General features: G+C 49.5%; 1 protein-coding gene across 9 annotated transcripts in view; it reads right to left on the reverse strand.

Moving 5' to 3' along the window:
* The window catches only part of ZNF236 (zinc finger protein 236), a 106742-nt gene that overhangs the window by 38326 nt on the left and 49225 nt on the right, over positions 1–19191 (reverse strand). For 8 of the 9 annotated variants that reach the window (XR_007122003.1, XR_007122002.1, XM_047698265.1 and 5 more), the window contains exons 12-18: positions 11280–11421; positions 10427–10687; positions 7539–7786; positions 6451–6552; positions 5843–5994; positions 4438–4541; positions 668–819 (exon numbers count right to left, since the gene is read on the reverse strand). Coding sequence is in view for 7 of the 9 variants with exons in the window: in XM_047698265.1 (XP_047554221.1) it covers positions 668–819; positions 4438–4541; positions 5843–5994; positions 6451–6552; positions 7539–7786; positions 10427–10687; positions 11280–11421 (1161 nt within the window). In the remaining 2 variants the exon portion in view is untranslated. The remainder of the gene's footprint in view (positions 1–667; positions 820–4437; positions 4542–5842; positions 5995–6450; positions 6553–7538; positions 7787–10426; positions 10688–11279; positions 11422–19191) is intronic. The other variant, XM_047698270.1, reaches the window with a different exon arrangement.

The following is a 19191-nucleotide window of genomic DNA, read 5'->3' on the forward strand; positions in this document are numbered from 1 at the left end:
AACCCCACGAGCGGACACCGGTGCTGTCTCCCAGGGATGGTCGCGGTAGAAGGGACCAACAAGGCCAAGAGCTGACCAGAGTGTGACGTGGGTGCCCCCGCCCACCGCTGGTGGACACATACAACATGGCAACCACTTAGGAAAAGAGTCTGATCAACTCAAAGGTTTGAACAGTCACCCCGGGACCAAGCCACTCCAGTCGCAAAGAGAGAAATGGGAACACGTCCGGCAAGCTGCACACACGTGTTCACAGCAGGAGGATCCCCCTGCGCCCAGAGACGGGAACCACTCCAATGCCGCAGAGCGGACGAGGAGGAAGGGAAGAGGGTCCGGGGTTCCTCCACACCACGGAACACCACCCTGCTCCACCAAGGGGCGGTGTGCTGCCTCCAGAGCAGGCAGCCCTGGACACGCGCTCCGTAAAGGAAGCCGGATCCGCACGTTTGCAGGTGGACGGAATGTCGGAAATATGCGCTTCTGGAGACGGCAGCAGCCCCCTGGCTGCCCAGGGCCGGGCCTGGAGGGGACGCAGGGAGTGAACGCTAGCGGGTCCAGACCTGCTTCTGGCTGGGACCAGCACGTGCTAGAATGAGGCGGGGGTGACAGCCGCAGCCCACCACTGCCACGCTGCAAACCACAAACGCCCCGGCGCGAGGCAGACAGTGACCTGTGTGTGTCTTCTCGTGCGACTTGAGGACCCCGGAGGAGACGAAGCCGCGTCCACAGAGCTTGCACTTGTAGGGCTTCTCCCCAGTGTGGGACCGCACGTGCTGCTTCAGGTGGCTCGACTTCTTGAAGCCTTTGCTGCAGTACTCACACCTAGAAACAGCATGGAGAGCACATGCGTCAGTCCGCAGCACGGGCACAGGTGGGACATCAGAGAGGCAGCAAGAACGTGTCCACCAGGACCACTGAACCACCAGGCATGACTGTCACAGACGCAAGGTGTGCTCTCCAGCATTTAAGAAATGACATGACAGCAACAATAATTTGTTAGATCAAGTTCTGCCCAGGGCATCTGAAGCCTGAACCCTACTTTATTATTTCATTTATCAGTAAATCCTACAGCAATACCAGGAGGCATTACTATCTCATCTGACTAATCAGAAACTAACAGGAAAAAACTTGAGTACACACTATCTTCTTTAAGTCGTACGACACACTGTGAAACCGCCTGCTGCCTCGCGGTCGGAATCACTCCTGAGTCCAGACACGTGGAAATGCCAATTCATATGCTCTTTAGCTTTATAAAACACTTGACAGATTTTCCTAGCTAGTTCTGAATAACATGTAAATGTACAGTGTCCTCTTCCCCTAAGTTAAAGAATATTTTAACATTACTCCAAGGATGAAATAATCATAAAGTACTTCAAATTTCTTATTCACATATTATTAAAAACTAAAAACAAGATTCAGAAATCTGTTCCATTTCCCAGTTTGAAGCTGTAGGAGGACGTCAGTCGTGTCCCAAACCACCGTCTCTGGGGCCAGCTATCTGCACAGGGCAGCCCGCGCCCGCTAATGTCCACGCCGAACCGGAAACTGACAAACGGGAAATACATTTCGAAATCTCACTCCGGGGACGCCTGGGTGGCTCAGTTGGTTAAGCAGCTGCCTTCGGCTCAGGTCATGATCCCAGCGTCCTGGGATCGAGTCCCACATCGGGCTCCTTGCTCGGCAGGGAGCCTGCTTCTCCCTCTGCCTCTGCCTGCCACTCTGTCTGCCTGTGCTCACTCTCGCTTCTCTCTCTATGACAAATAAATAAATTCTTTAAAAAAAAAAAAAAAAAAGAAATCTCACTCCGTGACACACGCTTGGTCTCGTGAGGGCACCCCCGGAACCAGAAGAGCAGCCGATGCACTCGTGGGCTGACCTGAGAGAGAGAATGCTGCACACAAAGCTGGGACCGGTTCTGGGCCACACAAGCAGCAGGAGAAAATCACCTGTCTGCAGAGCGGAGCGTGTCAAACCAACTGTGTGAAGTTTGCTGAGAAAGACCCTCTGAGGCTCATGTCTATGAGCTCAAACCAACCAGCAGCGCCAGGACACGGACGGCAGTCCCATGGAGAGACGGCCACCCTCAGAGGACAGTCCGAAGCAAGACCGTCCCTGCCTGGCCCCAGCCAGGCTCCCACTGCAGGACCAGACTCTGCCCACGGAGATGAGGCCCTTCTCTGCCTCTGAAATGCTGCTTCCCCTCTCCTCATGGTCGCCCCCCGTCCACTCTGCCGACCACACAGCTCTTGTCCCCAAGTGTCCAAGGACAACCCAGATCACAGAATGCAACACAGAGGACACGCTCTCCCTGGGAGCCGCCACGTTGGGAGGACTCATGGCCTACAGCTGCTCCGTCACAGTGCAGGGGACGCCCAGGGAGTCGAAGGGACGCCCCGGCCGCCAAGGGCAGGGTCCACAGCAGAGCCCCTCAGAGCCCAGTGCCGAGGAAGCATGGTCAGGGAGCTTCGCTATTCTCTACTTTTATCACATAGTGAGGCAAACGGTAAAAGTATAATGAAATTATAGGCTGTCGGATCCAGTTTCTTAATGTCTTGGGGAAGATCCCTGATCTCTGTGACAATCCTAAGAAAGTGACACACTGTCTCCTCAACAACACACATGCAACCCTCCCTGAAGGCCAGTCCACCCCCACCTCACCTGCCAGTAAGTGGCCACGGCGCAACCTCGGAGCGCCTTCCCTTTCTGATGAACACGCATCCCCACGGCCTTAAGCAGAAGCCTGTACACGGACAGCTCCCGGGCGTGTAATTCCAGCTGGACCTCTCCCCCTAATCCCAGCCTGGCAGGCGAGCCAAAATGACACCTTTTCTCCAATATCAACCCTGAGGATACAAAACCAAGTCCGGTCGGCCTTAGCGCCAAAGCCCGCCCTGCCAAGAGTCTCCCCCTACCTAGGGTCAGCCATTTCCTCCTTCCAGTTGCTCGGGTCATCGCCTCTCACAGCTATACCTGTTAGAAAGGCCCAGACGGTGGGTCCTGCCCTCTGGCCACTCCCCAGGATGCAGCACCTGCCTCTCAGCTGCCACACAGCGCCAGGCACCCCTCCTGCTCTCTCTGGCCCCACGGCCCACAGCAAGCCCCCGTCTGCCGTGCACCTCACTTACTCATTTCGCTCACGTCTTCCCACTAGAACGCAGACTCCCGAGGACCGAGGATTTCCCTCTGCTTCGCTCAGTAACAGAGCCCTAATGGTTGGCATATCACGGGCTCTTAACAATTACTAAATAAACGCATGAAGGACGCAAGCCTGTAAGTCCACCGACACCCAGACAGGTGTCACAAAGGAATCATGAGAAAATATTAGATCCATCCCACTTGAAAATACCAAAACTGCATCCCAACTGAGCACTAGCAAGTACGTCCTCACTGGGCAGACACGCGTGGGAATAAAACATGAGGGCAGTCTCAGAAACCCCGGAGCCCATCTGTGCGTATCTCCCTCAGACTCCATGGATTCCCCCCAAATTAGGAACCCCTGCGCTGACACAGTTTTGTACTTGCAAGTTCATGACGATCCCAGGAAAATACACTTCCAAAGGCAGGAAAGCTGCAGTATGAGAACCCCAGTTCAACGTGCTGGAGGTCTCGCACAAGGCACAAGACCTGCGTAGTCACCCCGCCTCTCGGACACCAGACACTTAATGGCTTTAGCAAAGTTAGCCAGTTTTAAAAGCCTCAGTTAGGACCGCTTATTTGATGTAAGAGAGCTCACCATTTTTTAGGAGTAACTGTAAAGTACTTTTTGTTAAATGGCTTTGGAAAAAATTACTAGATTTTCAAAAGTATTTTAAGCAAATAATGAGATCATTAAACTATTATGAAGCCAGGACTATCTCAAGAAAGTACTCATTTTGTTTCTCATAGGACGCATACAGCGGTATTCAGTTTTGTAAGACTAAGGGGGTCTTATTCGCTGTGGACATGCATGCCCCGGAGCGAGCAGGGGCAGGGGCCTGTCACCATGTGCAGCGCGCTCCACGTGCCCCGGGACACACAGGCAGTGGAGGGCGAGTGACTTGTACCGCTGAAGGCGCAGGTGCATGAAGGACAAGCAGGTGGACTTAGAGACCATCTCTGCAACCCCGTGTGCCTCAAGCCGACAAGGAACCTTGAAAAACAGATGCACAGTGAGTGTCCGTTACTTCTGAGAACGTGGCAACGGGAAGCCACGACACAGCACGCTCAACGTCCAGGCCGCAGACTCTCAGCCTCGTCCTGTCCCTAACTGGCCACAGAAATCTTAGCAAGGGAACCTCTTTTGTCTCCAATCCTTTCCTCACAATGAAATGGGGATAACGGGGGCCCCGTTCACAGTTTTTGAGAGAGGCCGATCCCACAGGCCCGGAAGGGAGCGCACACACCGGGCACAGCCAGGCTAGCAGCGCCCCGCGGCGTCAAGCTGTCTGTGCGAACGGCTACCTGTAGGAGCGCCGGCTCTGGTCCTCCCCGTCCTCCAGGAATCGGGGACGCTGAGTCCGCAGCTCCAGTTCCTCCTGGGACGGCTCCTGGATCAATCGCGTGGTCTAAAATTTAGCAGAAGTAGAAAGCAGACGACCTGAATGTCTACAGATAGAGGCAGAACAACAAACAGCTAAGAATAAGCCATTTACAAGCGCAGGTTCAAAGGAGAAACTCCAAACAGCCCCTGTAAGCATTTGACTAGACTGACAATAAAATTCGTTCATAGCAATGTCATTAAATACTTGTTTACTTTCCGTTAGTTTGTTTGAATACAAACTTTGGCCAAGCATGAACCGGAACTCTCCGTACTTTTTATAGATCTGAGTAAGTGACCCCTCAGCCGCTCTCCTCTTACTGAGAGCGAACACGGTCCTACTGCGTCGCTTGTCACACACGGGGAGAAAAAACACGTTGTCTCCGCCGGGAGCAAGGGCCCGTCAGTACCACACCTTCCCGACGCAGGTGCAGCGAGCCGGTGACCACAGCGGGAGAGGACATGGATGCTCACTGGAGAGGGAAGCTGACCTTCAGGGCACGCACGACATGCCCAGGACTGAACGGCGGAGAGCCCGCCCATGTGCGACATCTGCTCCCCTGACATCCGTGAGCGAAGCTGAGGGTCCCGCTCCACTCTAAGCACTGGGCAGGCAGCCAGCCTCGGGGGGCTCTGGGGCGCAGGGCATCCAACACGAAACGGCATGCTGCCACTGCCGAGACTCCACCCGCCTTCAGCACCAGAATTGTGTGGTTTCTACGCTAAGAGAAGTGCTCTGGAAAGTTCACTGAGGGTCGGGCCTATCCCTCGGAGAAGCTCCAGCACCGGCCCTGTTCTCTCCCAACGGCGGCTCGTAAAGAAAGAAAACAACCGATGCGCCCATCATTTCCCTACTCGTGAAAACTCTCCTAAAATGGGAAAATCAAAACCAAAACCAAAACATAAATGTCTCCAACTAGACTGAGTAGAAATTTTAAATCACGTGTTTAAATACTCATTTTTCGTATGCCAGCATCCCTTGTATTTCCGTTCTAAGGTGTAAGGTTCCACATTTCAGATTCCACCAATAAAAACACTCAGGTCGTGTCACTAAAGCCACATGATACCCTCCACACGTGATTACACAGCACTTTCCTGACTTTTAACCCAAGGGTAAAATCCCTCCTCATGGGACTGAAATCTCTAAGTAAAACATAACGTCTGACAGGAAAAGACGTGTACGTGAGCATCTCAGCCTCCCAGCGGACGCAGTCATGTGGTCGCGAGAAGTGAGCACACCCTCCAAGGTGTGCCAGGCCTGCGTAGGATGGAGAAGGCGAGAACAGAACAAGCCCACCACAGCCACGCGCCCCTTCCGTGGACACTCACGACATTCATCGCGTCAGAGCTGGGGACCTGCAGTAGATTCTGCTGGTGGAAGCTGGTGGAGAGGGCCTGAGATTCCAGCGTGCTGGAGTCCTGGAGCTGCTGGACAGGGGCAAACGGGGGCTGCTGGCCGTACGTGTCCGTCACGGTAAAGCCTGGAACAAATCAGAAAAAACACAGGCTCGGCAAGAAATACTATAGTCAAGCCAAGAAAACGCCAAAAAAGCTGCTTTTACAAATAAAGACTGCTACCTTCTGTGGGGGGTTAGCCCTCGCAGTAGGCTCTAAGAACATCTGCTCGTGGGCAGGAGCCCATGCCCAGCACTCACCCCGGCTGGTCACAGGCTCACAGACGAGCCGTCCACATGGTGACCCCACCGTCCTGACCTCCACCCGGTCATCGTTTCTCGGCCACAAACTACGTGCAGAATGGTCATCAAAGGGGCTTTTCAGACACCCTGAGCAGACCCCACACAGCCCACGCGCACACACACATGCAGCCCGTGCGGAAGGTTATGGGGCTGGAGACCAAACACTGCAGAGGGGCCTGCCGTAGAAGGCCCCCGACCCAGGGATGGCCCCGCGACGCCCCTGCGGGGCCCGCCACTGACCCTGCGAAAGGCCGGCCGGCTCGAAGGACTGCTGCGGAGGGGCTGGCTCTTCAAACTGGTCCATGTGTGCCGGGAGGGCGGGCGGCGGAGCCACGAACCTGTCTGAGACAGAAACAAGGACAGATGGGGATTCACACACTTCCAAGGTACTTGCAGTTACCCACTCAGTCTGCCCACGTGGGGACGCTCATGAGTTTCCAAGAGTTAGCCTCCTTACTCGGAAGAGAGTAGGGCAGACATATATATATAGTACAATATATATATGCGTGTGTACATTTATAAATTATTAACTATATATTCTATAAGTTATATGTCCATAAACATATAAGCACTTACGTATTCACATCTACAATATGTATTTGCATATGTTTGTATAAATATGTAACTTTATATATAGGTAAGTAGTATGCACAGTGCATCTAAGTTATGCACACACAGTTCACACACCGGGTAGAGTAGAGGCATGTTTGTACTTCCAGAACACCCCACTTCACGGTCTAGCTTCAAACTCAGACATGCTCTCCAGGGAGATGCCCTGAGTCCGAGGACACTCAAGGGCTATCCAGTACGATCTGGGGTGGGCACCGCTCCAGGCAACGCAGCGGACAGAAAGCACCCAACCTCGCTCAGGCCTACGCACACGTGGGCCTTCTGTACCAGCAGACTGTAGCTGGCCGGCCCACGGTCTGTGAGCAGGCCTGCCCGGGGCGACAGGCGGCCTGCGTGGATGCGCCTCAGCTGGGTCCCCACGCTCACTGTCTACAGTGGGACGGGCACCTCTGCAGCCAAACTCCGCCGACGAGGACAGCAGCGGCTGGATGGTGTGGGCCGGGCACACTGGCGCAGCCCCGCCCGGCGCGGTTACCGACAGACGGAGGCTGGCTGGAACGGAAGCTATTCTCGACATAGGACGTGCAGGAGGTCCTGTGTCTGTAACTCCCCATCCCAGCAAACTCCCTCTCAGGTGGACACACAACCAATGGGGACTCAGACAGTCAGACGAGAGACACCCAGACAGACCGGCGTGAGCATAATCGGCTGCATAGCCGCGCGGACTGTTCTAGAGCTAGGACTGGAGAGATATTTGCCTTCGTCAGCTTCCAGGGGCTGGTGCGTCAGCGGCTGACCCAGGCCCGCGTCCTCCGGGCGCACCACCTGCTGCGGGTCCAGGTCCAGCAGGGCCTCGGGGTGGGCGGGGCCGGCCGCCTCCCGCAGCTGCTCGCTCTCCATCCCCACCTGCATGTGCGTCGAGACGTGCACGCTCGGCTGGTCCCCGGTGCCGTCGTCCAGCGAGGCGGCTTGCTGGTGCTGCTGGAGCTGCTGGGCGAGCTCGTATCTTCAAAACATCAACGACAACCCGCACGGTTAGGTGCTGTCAAAACCCACGTCCACGAAGAACTGTGGTGCCAGCCGCCCATCATTAGACAACATTCCAGAAAAGCATTTCATTTTGGAGCCGGGGCGGCAATCCAGTTGAAATGAAACGCTATTAACAATTCTGAAGAAAAATCAAGTTCCCTTGACTCTGCGCGCTTTCACGGACGGAGGGGCACGAAAGCAGCAAAGGGAGGGTGAAGGACAGCACGCGCCAGAATACTTAAGACGTAAAAAGAAAATTAAAAAGACACTGTATGTCTCAAAGTAAAACTGTCCCAGGTCAGAATTAAAATTAAAACTCATCCTGCAATGAGTTAAAGTGAAAAAGAACTGAGCAAAATAAGACAGAGCCTCTACGGACCGATTTCAGTATCATAAACAAATGTGGAGCGCAGACCGGGACAGAGTCCTGCGACCTGCTGTCCCTCACAGTCTGAGGCCACAGACCCCTCATCTGAGCCATGATCTACTGGGTGACAGAACACAGACCAGGAGGCATGCACGTGGCTGTTCCTATTTTCTGCGAAAGCATGTCCGCGTCAGTATCGCTTTTGCATACAGCAAATGCATCCAGGACATTTCCATCAAGGTTGACAATTCATATTTCAAAGAGAAAAGTAAACAGTGAATTCAGTGAATGAGTCAAAGAACCTAAACAAAGCAGCTCCCACAATTACCTGACGAACATGCTGCTCAGGAGGGGGCATGGCCGGTCGGACCCGCTCTATGGCACTGGGGTCAGAGGCAAACACACTCCACCACTCGCCTGATTCCAGAACCTTACAAATCTGCCCACCTAGAACGCCATTCTTAATTCCAAACAAAAGCTTTCGTCTTCATTTTCTAGTATCAGAAACAGTCACCTCTCAGCTACTTTTACTGAGGAAGGGGGACAAATGTAGTAGAAACACTAGGTATGAACACGGACACGGTGTCCCCTGGAGTCAGCAGTGCCCATCACCCTGGGCTTCCCACAGCCCCCCACAGGGCAGCAAGGGCGCCTTGCATGGTAACTTCTCTGCACTGCTACTACTTTCTATACTTTCACTACTTTCTATACTTTTACCTTTTGTGCTTATTTGTAATATCAGTATGTATGGTATTTTAGGGATTCCCAGCCCTTCCAAAGAAGGGACGGAACAGGGGTGCTCCCCGCTGCCTACAGATGGGACCATAGTCCATCCGCTCTGTAGGAGGAGACCACCAGCTCTGCAACATGCCAGACCCACCAGTATTTACGCTGTCACCTCAAGTCACACACTTGTCTCCTAGAGTAACTATGCCATGTGTCCCTCAGCATACGCCGTGACAAGCAGTGGCCAGTAACACTCCGTCTCACAGGCGGCCCAGCCAAAACCAGCTGGTGCCCTGGCCAGAAGTTCTTCTTCTGGCTGTCAAGTCCATCAACAAGGCCTGTGGGGGCAGTCCCACACCACCTCGGTGGGTGCATGGACTTAAAAAGGCCTGAATTTTGGACAGAGAAAAAGTCTTCTCCGTGTGCCATCGGGCCAGGTCCTGTCCAAGCTCTACCCCTCCCGGCACGTACGGCTCTCGGGCACCTGGTGCAGCGAGCAATGAGCACAGGGCCGTGAACATCTAGGCACCACGAGCTCCCCAGCTCAAATGCACGTGAAGCCCATCATTTCCTCCGTAAGATGCGGGAAAGCATAAGCTGGATGCAGAATTGGCGAGCGGCCCCCACGCCGACACCAGCATATTCCAGCACTTAAACTCCTCAGCTAAGTAATCAGCTAAAATCAAAGAAGACAATTCTTTGTCCTACGTGCTTAGGCATCCATGCGCTTGGGCACCCGGAGGGACACCACCAAAGCCTGTCCAGTGGTAGCTCATCCTGCCACTCCCGGGTGTGGTTTGGTCGGTAACACCAGGCAGAGATACCTGGGTTACAGCAGTGCCTGGAAGTCAGTGTTCTGGAGCAGAAGGTTAATATTCTTTGACGGTGGACCTAGTGACTCTTCCTTTCAAAGTCTCCCGGGGTGTGGTGACCTTATCCAGGCTTTCACTACCACACAGACCACTGTGGCGTCCCACAAACACCCGGGAGGGAGCTCCAGACACAGCCGGAAAGGCGTTGCTGCGAGGGCCTCTTGGCTCGCCTCCATCTGGAGATGGGACAGCCCTTTAACCAAGCACAAATGATGGATTTACGTGGTAACGAAAACATTTGTTCCTTTTAAGTCAGCAACACAGAACTGTGACCGTGCAGATCCACGGACAACACGCCCAGCGGTCACCGGGCTGGCTGACGACGGTTCTCCCCTCTGCCGTCCTGACGGGATGACAGCATCAGCCACAGTCTAGGGGGCGTGGTAGCTACTACTGCCTGTTTTTAGAGAGCTCACACACAGCATTTGGCCCAACATAGACTACCTCAATATCCCATTAAAAATAAAAGCATTAACGTTTCAGTCGTGGCTCTTCACAGAGCCTCAGACAATGATCAAAGTTTCTTCAGCCCGTACACCTGAAGCTCCACATAATACTACAGGAATCAAAGACAATTATTTCTTAAAAACACCCTCCACCACTATCTGGGAGTTAGAGATTACTAAAAAGTGACCATCAGAATCATACCTACCTATGGGTTTTCATGTGCTTTTTGCAATTTAGTGAGGTCTTAAATGTTTTCTGGCAATAGGGACACATATAGGGACGAAGGTCATTATGGATACCCATATGTCGCCGTAAGCTCCCACCAGTAGTGAAAGCTCCATTACATATCAGACACTTGAAAGATTTTAGTCCAGTGTGCGTTCGGACGTGTGCTTTGAGCACTCCTGCAGAAACAAAGCCTCTTCCACACTGAGAACATTTAAAAGGCTTTTCACCTGTATGTGATCTAAAAAGAATAAAAATTTTCATGAATAAGCTTCTTACAACTTTACAACGCTTTATACTCTAGAGATCGCTCATACATTTTTTCACTTGAGCACCACTTTTTAAAGCTAAGCACTGAGAAACCCGAAATCCAGAGAGCTCGGGTGACTTGCCCGAGGCCACACAGGAGGCACAGAGCGAAGGCCCCTAAGCGCTACACATCGGCATGACATTTCCCCGTCCCTCGTCCGTCCCTCCTCACTTCACTGTTGCTAGCACCAAGCATTAGTCTAAACACAGATCAACACACGTGAAAATCTGCTCAAGTTTGTAATTGTAACACGACAGACCAAGTACTGTCTGGCATGTCCTAGATGTTGCAAACGCTGAAATGTAAAGGAGTGCCAATGAAACTCAGAGACAATTTCGGGGCCACATACTTTAGTTGAGGCACTAAAAATGAAGATATCCATCACCGATAAATATTTTGGGGTCAAGTGCAACATTTTAAATACCCAAAGCTGACACTACCCTCCTCACTACCTCTCCACATCACCGGCTCCCGACATCACTGCATTTCCTCTACATTTCCATTTCCAAATCTGTTACCTTACCTGATGTGTTGTTTAAGGTGGCAAGATTTTTTATATGCACGATGACAGTAAAAACACTTGTACGGTCTATCTGCTTCGTTTACAAAATTATTATTAAAATAACTTTGAAAAAACTGGTTTCTTGGAATGGGCTGGATAAGACCTACAAACCAAAAGAAAATCAGGAATAATTCACTGTTAATGCTACTAAAAAAGTTAAACGTCAAAAAGCATCTGCTTTCCCCAGAAGACGAAAATTTTGAGGAGTTCAAGTATAGAGTCCAGCGTTGCCACTAAAAGCTATCTTAACTGTGTTAGAAAAAAGTCCATTGGGAAACACAAAGTTAATGGAAGACAGGTATTTTCCAACATAAGGATGATCTGTGCATCACAGTTATTTCCTTTGGCTCTAGAACCAATTTTTAATGGATTCCTATGTCTGTTGGCATGGAACCTAAAGAAACTATGTCCCAAGTGTAGGTTAATCGGGACACTCAAGCCCTTGTTGTTCAGCGTGGAGACTGCGTCCTAACTACTGCAGTAAACTCAAAACACATGACTCTAACACGATCTTTTGTTTTAAAAGCAAGTCAGCATTTTCATAGAAATGTTATTAAAGGGTTATCTGTGGATAGCAAAACTGCTAACTTAAGTATTTCAGGCTTGACATGCTTTAGGTAAAGGAAGAACCCTTCAGGTTGACTACGTAATAACACGTCTTCATCAAGCTCAAATTAAATATGCAATTCCGGACAAACACACCTGAGCCTTTGGAATCACCTCACATCCCCTGGAACATGAAGAGGAGGACTTTCACGGTCAGCTTCCCATGGGCTGCTCCTCCTTCCCCCGGGACGGCACAGCTGCCCGCCAGGACCTGGGCCTGGCCCCCAACCTCCCTGCTCCCATCACTGTGCCAGTAACTCCCATGCGAGGCTTCTCGGCAGACACCTTTTAAGTTACTTCCCCCACCCAACTCCCTGTACATGAGAAGCTCCCCTCCCCCTGGTCATACGGGTCAGGTATTTCAGAATTTCTGAGAACTCCCTTCCCTGTCTGGTTAAATCACCGGCCAGTCCTGGGATCCTACTTCTCCAATGCCTCGTAAACCTGTTTCCTCATTTCTATTCTGCTGCCCCGAATCTCAAACCACGCAGAAAAAAATACCAAAGCCGGAGAGAACTCAGCGGCTCCGCTAAGCACCATCACTCCTCAATCAGACTTCCGTCCTAATGCTTGCGTCCGAAGCCCATCCAGTTTTCAAAGGGAACTCAGAACCCTCCCTTGTGATCTGTGTTCAATCCCCACAGCACAAGCCCTTAAGCTGCCACGACTTTTCCCACTTCTCAAGTGTCCCGGACCCATAGAGCCGAATCAGGGCCATCCGGAGATGCTCCCTGTCCAGCAGCTCTGACGCTGTTCTGAGCTCCTGTCCGTTTCCTGGCCAGTCGACTCCCGCTCGCCTTTCCCAGGACCACATACGGAACCTATGGGGACAAACCCCACAAGGCGAGCCTCCAAATCTCTGTTCTGCTCAACCTTCTCCTGTCGCTGAAGGAAGCAACGGGCTCACATGCCTTCAATGGCTTCCTACCAAGTACGTCATGCCCACGACTGCTCAGTTCGGCATTCCAGCGCTGGCTCGCCCTCCACGTCCACCCGCGCACCCTTCGCGTGTCCCTCTCGACCCTACGCCCTCGCTGTTTTCTGAGCAGACCCAGCACTTGTCACTGCTCCTTCTCCCAACTCCTTTCCCACTCCCTTGGCTGTGGTGTGAGCGCGGGACCTGTCCCAGGGACACAGCCTTGAGCCCATGACACCTGTCGAGGAGGACAGGTAAAACGACCCAGGAAATTCAGCGAAGAGAACGGGAAGCTCATGTGAATATTCTCCCAAAGGGCAACTGAGAAGAGGGATGTGTCAGGTCTGGGTCCGCTGGGGAAGCCGCGACACTTAGAGCTTACACAGGAGGTCTCTTGGGAAAAGCTCAACAGCAACCCATAGGGCCGATGATTTGGGATCTTATGCAAACAGGCTCAGTAACTATTAGCATATAAGTACCACTTAATTACAATTATAAACTCCAAATCAATAGTAGCTGATAACCCATTTTTTTGCTCCTTGTCAAACTCAAGAGAATGGCTTCGCTTTCCTTTTTAAAAAAATTTTTTTTTCCAAGCACACTCCACAGAGTGTGGAGTCCATTGCGGGCTCGATCCCAGGACCCTGACCTCAAGACCTGAGCCGAACCAAGAGTCAGATGCTCAACCAACCAAGCCACCCAGGCACCCCTGAAATGAGTGGTTCCTATGAAAACCACCAATAAAGAAAATTTTTAAACTCAGTCCACCACTAAAATGAACTGTACAAATATACAAATTTGAGAAACTAATTTTCTGTACTTTATTAGATAATATATACATTAAAAAGCAATGAGAAAGAAAAAGTGAAATAATTTTAAGCAACTAGTTCTACAAGTGCCATTAAATTTCTAGAAATAGGTAAAATAAATGTAATTCAACATAATTTTGAAAAAGTTGAGGTCCTCCAGTGGTTGTCTTGTATCTATTCTATTGGGGAAAAAGACACTTCACAAATAGGAAAACAAACTAGTGCTTTTGCCATTTTGCCCCCCAAAAAAGACCCACCACAAGGAGAGGCACGGAGAAGCTGCTCCCAAGCTTACCAACGAGTCAGACCTGAAATCAGTCTGGGCTTCAGGTGAACGTCCTCCTGGAGCCCAGCCCGGCGGGTACAAACTCACTTGCTGGTAAGCCTGCGGTTTCACAGGAGCGGTCAGGCCTGGCCCCGATCCCGCTCCACTGGACAGACAGCCCCGCGCTGCCGGCCCACTACGTCGGCCTTTGCTGAGCAGCCGGATGCCCGAATCTGACCGCGGGCACTCACGCTGGCTGTCCGCCCCGGCCCTCACAGCTCCCGGCCCCTTGGAGGCCCACTTTGAAGAACACGTCTGCTCTTCACAGGGTCCCCCTCCGGCCACCTACCTCTGTAGCAACCCCCCAAGCACACAACTTTCTCCTGTGCCTCCTGGAACCCATGTTCCCATCATAAACCGCTTCACAGAATGTCTAGTTCATCGTTTCTTTTCCATACCAGGGAGTCTAGGTCAACACTGAGTCCCTGGAAGCTGGAACTCACTTCCGGGTGACTGTTCTGCTCGGGGTTGAGCCGTCCTAGCCTTGCGCCCGAGCCCGGCTTGGTTCTCCTGATCTGCCGTCACTTCCTTCCCAATCCTGCCTGCAGCAGCAGGAGCTGGGTCCCTGTGTCCCACTCTCACGCAGCCCGTGAGCGCTCCGGCGCCGTCTCAAATACTTAAGAAGCATAAGAAGAAACACTGGGGAAGCTGCTCTCAGAGATGATCGCCACCACCAGTTGTGTGCACGCTAACGAAAGAGCTTGTTCTGGACAAACAGAAGTGCGATCGAGCACACACACTGTTCTGGTCAGACTGCGTACACATACACGTCTACGGCCCTCCCCAGTCAGTACATGGGACCCCATGCTCATCCTCCTTCCGACCTCTGCAAGGAGCTCTCCTGGACCGGTGTGTCCAGCTCACTACGCGGAGCTGTGCTCCGCCACCGCGCTGCGGTACACAGCGGGTCTACACGGCTGCTTACCTTGGTGATCCCCCGAGCCAGGGGCTACCAGCTCTAGGGTGCTGTCCTGGCAGATGTACTTAGAAACAGAGCCCTAAACGGTCCTGAGCCCTTCACAAGTGGAGCAGGGGTCCCCCACTTGGAGCTAGTAGAGCAGTGAAATGACAGACCTCATTTTTCAGATGCTTTGTCACTTCCAGTGATTTTACAAATAAAAAGTTCTGTTACATAGTTAGGCTAATTACCAGGTCTCAATCTTTGAAGAAAAAACAAAACGAAGGGTGAACTAAACACACGTAAATGTGCTACTGTCTTAGTAGTAATATGTCATTCCTACTAGACCATCAGTTTCTCTATATAAGGAAAGTACTAATCTCAAAGAAAGGCACGAATAAATTCCAGTTGATTAATCTTGTGTTTCAAAAACAAACTGGAAATGTCCTTAAAACTTCCTAAAATTCCAGGACACCTGGGTGGCTCAGTCGGTCAATTCTGACTCCTGGTTTTGGCTCAGGTCCATGATCTCGGGGTCGAGATCAAGCCCTGCGTCAGGCTCTGCGCTCAGCGTGAGATCTGCTTGAGACTCTCCTCCCCTCTCCCCTCCCTCGCTCTCTGAATACACACGTACATACAAACATACATAAAATCATAAAAAAAGAACCTTTCTAAATTCCTCCTATGATAGAGGAAAAAGCTTTATCTTGTTACATCACTTGGGGAAAATGTATTTAAATCTTAGAAGAGCTTTCATATATTGTCAATAGTAAGAAAATGCAAATACAACAAAATAAGAAAATGATGACAAACAACACATTATATATCACATATAACGTGTAAAATAAATAATGAGGTTAGACAAATGTGCTTTCAAAAAGCAAGATAAATGCTTAATATCAATATAATTAAAACATGAATATAAACTCAGAAGATCAATCGTGACAGTCCTGAGGTTTAAAATAACACTTTCTTGGTTCCTGGCTCACTTTCAGAGAAAAGGTATTTCAAATATCTGTGCTTCACAAAATGAAAAAACAGGGACACTACACACACACACACAGACACACACACAGTCATCTACAGGGGAAAACAGCGACTTCTAAGAATAGATACGTATCAGTCTGTGACTTGGAAATTGAGGAGCAACTCCGTATCCGAATCTCTTTCCCTCAGCTCTGGTCCCCCAGTTCTCCTGAGGAACCGGCGGCACCGTCACTGCAGAAGCTGAAGGCGAGGAGCAGCGAGCTCCGGCTTACGTCTGCCGACACGGTTCCCACAGTAGACTCAGCTAATATCCGTCCTCCCATAAGGATACAATTAAAGGAAAAGAAAGAAGAAAGAAAGAAAGAAGAACACATTCTCCTTGTGATGGGAAGCCTCAGGACTGTCTCTTCTCAACCCTCCTGTGCGTCACACAGCTCAGCACGGCGTACCCCCAGCCCCAGCTGACCCCTTCCTCCAATTCCCTGCCCTCCCCTCTCTGGCAAACACAAATTGGACCTCTTGTTCTAGGAATTTCTTTTGGTTTCTTCTTTTGAGATTCCGCATAGAAGGGAGATCATACAGTATCTGTCTTTCTGCCTGACTTGCCACACTCAGCAGTAACGCCTCAAGGTCCATCCATGTTGCTGCAAATGGTAGGATTTTGGTTTTGTGGTATTTTTTTTTTATGGGCAAATAATATTCCAAAATTTCTTTACCCATTCAACCACCGATAAACACTTAGGTTGTTTTTATCTCTTGGCTACTATAAAGAATTCTGCTATGAACACAGCGGTGTGGTTATCTTTCGGAGTTAGCGTTTTCATTTCCTTCAGATATAGTTCCACAAGTGGATCACACGGTAGTTCCAGTTTTAATTTTCTGAGCGTCCTCTATGTGTTTTCCATTATGGCTACACCTATTAACAATCCCACCAACAGTGCACAAGGTCTGCTTTCTCCCCACATGTACGTCAACATTTGTCATTTCTCATCTTTTTGATGAGAAAAGCTGTGAGGGGACACCTCACTGTGGTTCTAATTTGCATTCCCTACAGACCAGAGGTATTAAGCATCTTTTCATGTACCTGTCAGCCTTCTGACAATCTTCTCTGGAGAAAAGTCTATTCAGGTAGTTAATCCACTTTTTAATTTTTTTTAATTAATGTATTTATTGTTTTTTCTTTTTTGCCATTGAGTTGCATGAGTCATTCCTGTACTTTGGATATTAACACTTTGTCGGGTACCTTGATTGCAAACGATCTCCATCCCACAGGCTGTCTTCCCACTTTACTGATGGTCTGTGCTGCTGTGTGCCGAGTTTCTAGTCTGATGTAGTCCCACTTGTTTTTTATTTTGTTGCTTGTGCTTTAGGTGTCCTATCAAAAGCATCATTAACAAGACCCAGGTCAAGGAGCTTTGTTCCTATGTTTTCTTCTACAACTTTTATGGTTGCAAGTCTTACATTTAAGTCTTTAATCCATTTTGAGTTACTCTTTGTAAGTCATGTAAGGCAAGGGTCTAGTTTCATTCTTCTGTGTGTGAATAATCAGCACTCTTTGCTGGAGAGACTGTCTTTTCTCCATGGAATGTTCTTGGCTCCCTTGTCAAATACTAGTTAACCATATATGCTTGGGTTTATGCCTGGGCTTTCAAATGTATTCCAGTTTGTTTTTATGCCAGTAACACAGACTATCAATGAGGACAGCTTTACAGTATAGCTCGAAATCAAGAAACATAACGTCTCCTGCTTTGTTCTTCATTCTCATAATTTCCATGGCTATTCAGGTTCTTTATGGTTCCATATCAATTTTAGGAGTGATTGTTTTACTTCTGTAAAAAAAACAATGGAATCTTGACAGGATTGCACTGAACCCACAGATGGCTTTGACAGTATTGACATTGTGACAATGTTAATGTTTCCAGTCATGAACATGGGCTATTTTTCCACTTATTTGTGTCTTCTACAACTTCTTTCATCTGTGTCTTTTAGTTTTCAGGTACAGAGTTTTTAACCTTCTTGGTAACTTTATTCCTAAGAATTTTCTGTTGTTTTTTTTTTTTAAAGATTTTATTTATTTATTTGACAGAGAGAGATCACAAGTAGGCAGAGAGGCAGGCAGAGAGAGAGGGAAGCAGGCTCCCCGCTGAGCAGAGAGCCCGATGAGGGGCTCGATCCCAGGACCCTGAGATCATGACCTGAGCCGAAGGCAGCGGCCCAACCCACTGAGCCACCCAGGTGCCCCGAATTTTCTGTTCTTTTTTGATACTATTGCTCTAATTAAGACTTCCAGCACTAGGGCACCTGGGTGGTTCGGTGGGTAAAAGCCTCTGCCTTCAGCTCAGGTCATGATCTCAGGGTCCTGGGATCGAGCCCCACATCGGGCTCTCTGCTCAGCAGGGAGCCTGCTTCCCCCCTCTCTCTCTTTGCCTGCCTCTCTGCCTACTTGTGATCTCTGTCTGTCAAATAAATAAATAAAATCTTAAAAAAAAAAAAGACTTCCAGCACTATGTTGAATAGGAGTGGTGAGAATGGGCATCCTTGTCTTGTTTTGATCTTAGAGGAAAAGCCTTTACCCTTTCATCATCAAGTATATTGTCAGCAGTAGTCTTGTCATATACGGCCTTTATTATGTTGAGATATGTTCCTTCTTTGCCTAATTTGTTAACATTTTTTATCATGAATAGATGTAGAATTTTGTCAGATGTTTTCTCTGTATCTATTGGGATCATATGATTTTTTTTTCCATTATTCTGTTAATGTAACATATCACATTGATTGATTTGCGTATGTTGAACCATCCTTGCATCCCTGCGATAAATCCCACCTAATCATGGTGAATGATCCTTTTAATGTGCTGCTGAATTTGGTTTAGCTGTTTTTTATAGAGAATTTTTACATTTATGCTCATCAGGGATATTGACCTATAGTTTTCTTTTCCAGTAGTGTCCTTTTCTGGTTTTGGTATGATGATAATGCTGGCCTTATAAAATGAGTTTGGGAATGTTCCTTCCTCCTTCCTCCAGTTTGGGAATGTTCCTTCCTCCTTTTCTTGGAAGCATTTGAGAAAATTGATGTTAATTCTTCTTTAATGTTTGGTAAAATTCACTAGTGAACCCATCTGGTCCTGGGCTTTTCTATGTTGGGAGACTTTTGATTATTATGAATTTGCTAAGACTTTGTTTTGTGGGCTAACATATGGTCTAACCAAGAAAATGTCTGATGCATGCTTAAGAAGAATGTGTATTCTGCTGTTTTTAGTTAGAATGTTCTGTATATGCCTGCAGGTCTGTTTGATTTACAGTGTTGTTCAAATCTGCTGTTTCTTATTGATT

Source organism: Lutra lutra, chromosome 12 (genome assembly GCF_902655055.1).
Source record: "Lutra lutra chromosome 12, mLutLut1.2, whole genome shotgun sequence".
Classification (NCBI taxonomy): domain Eukaryota; kingdom Metazoa; phylum Chordata; class Mammalia; order Carnivora; family Mustelidae; genus Lutra; species Lutra lutra.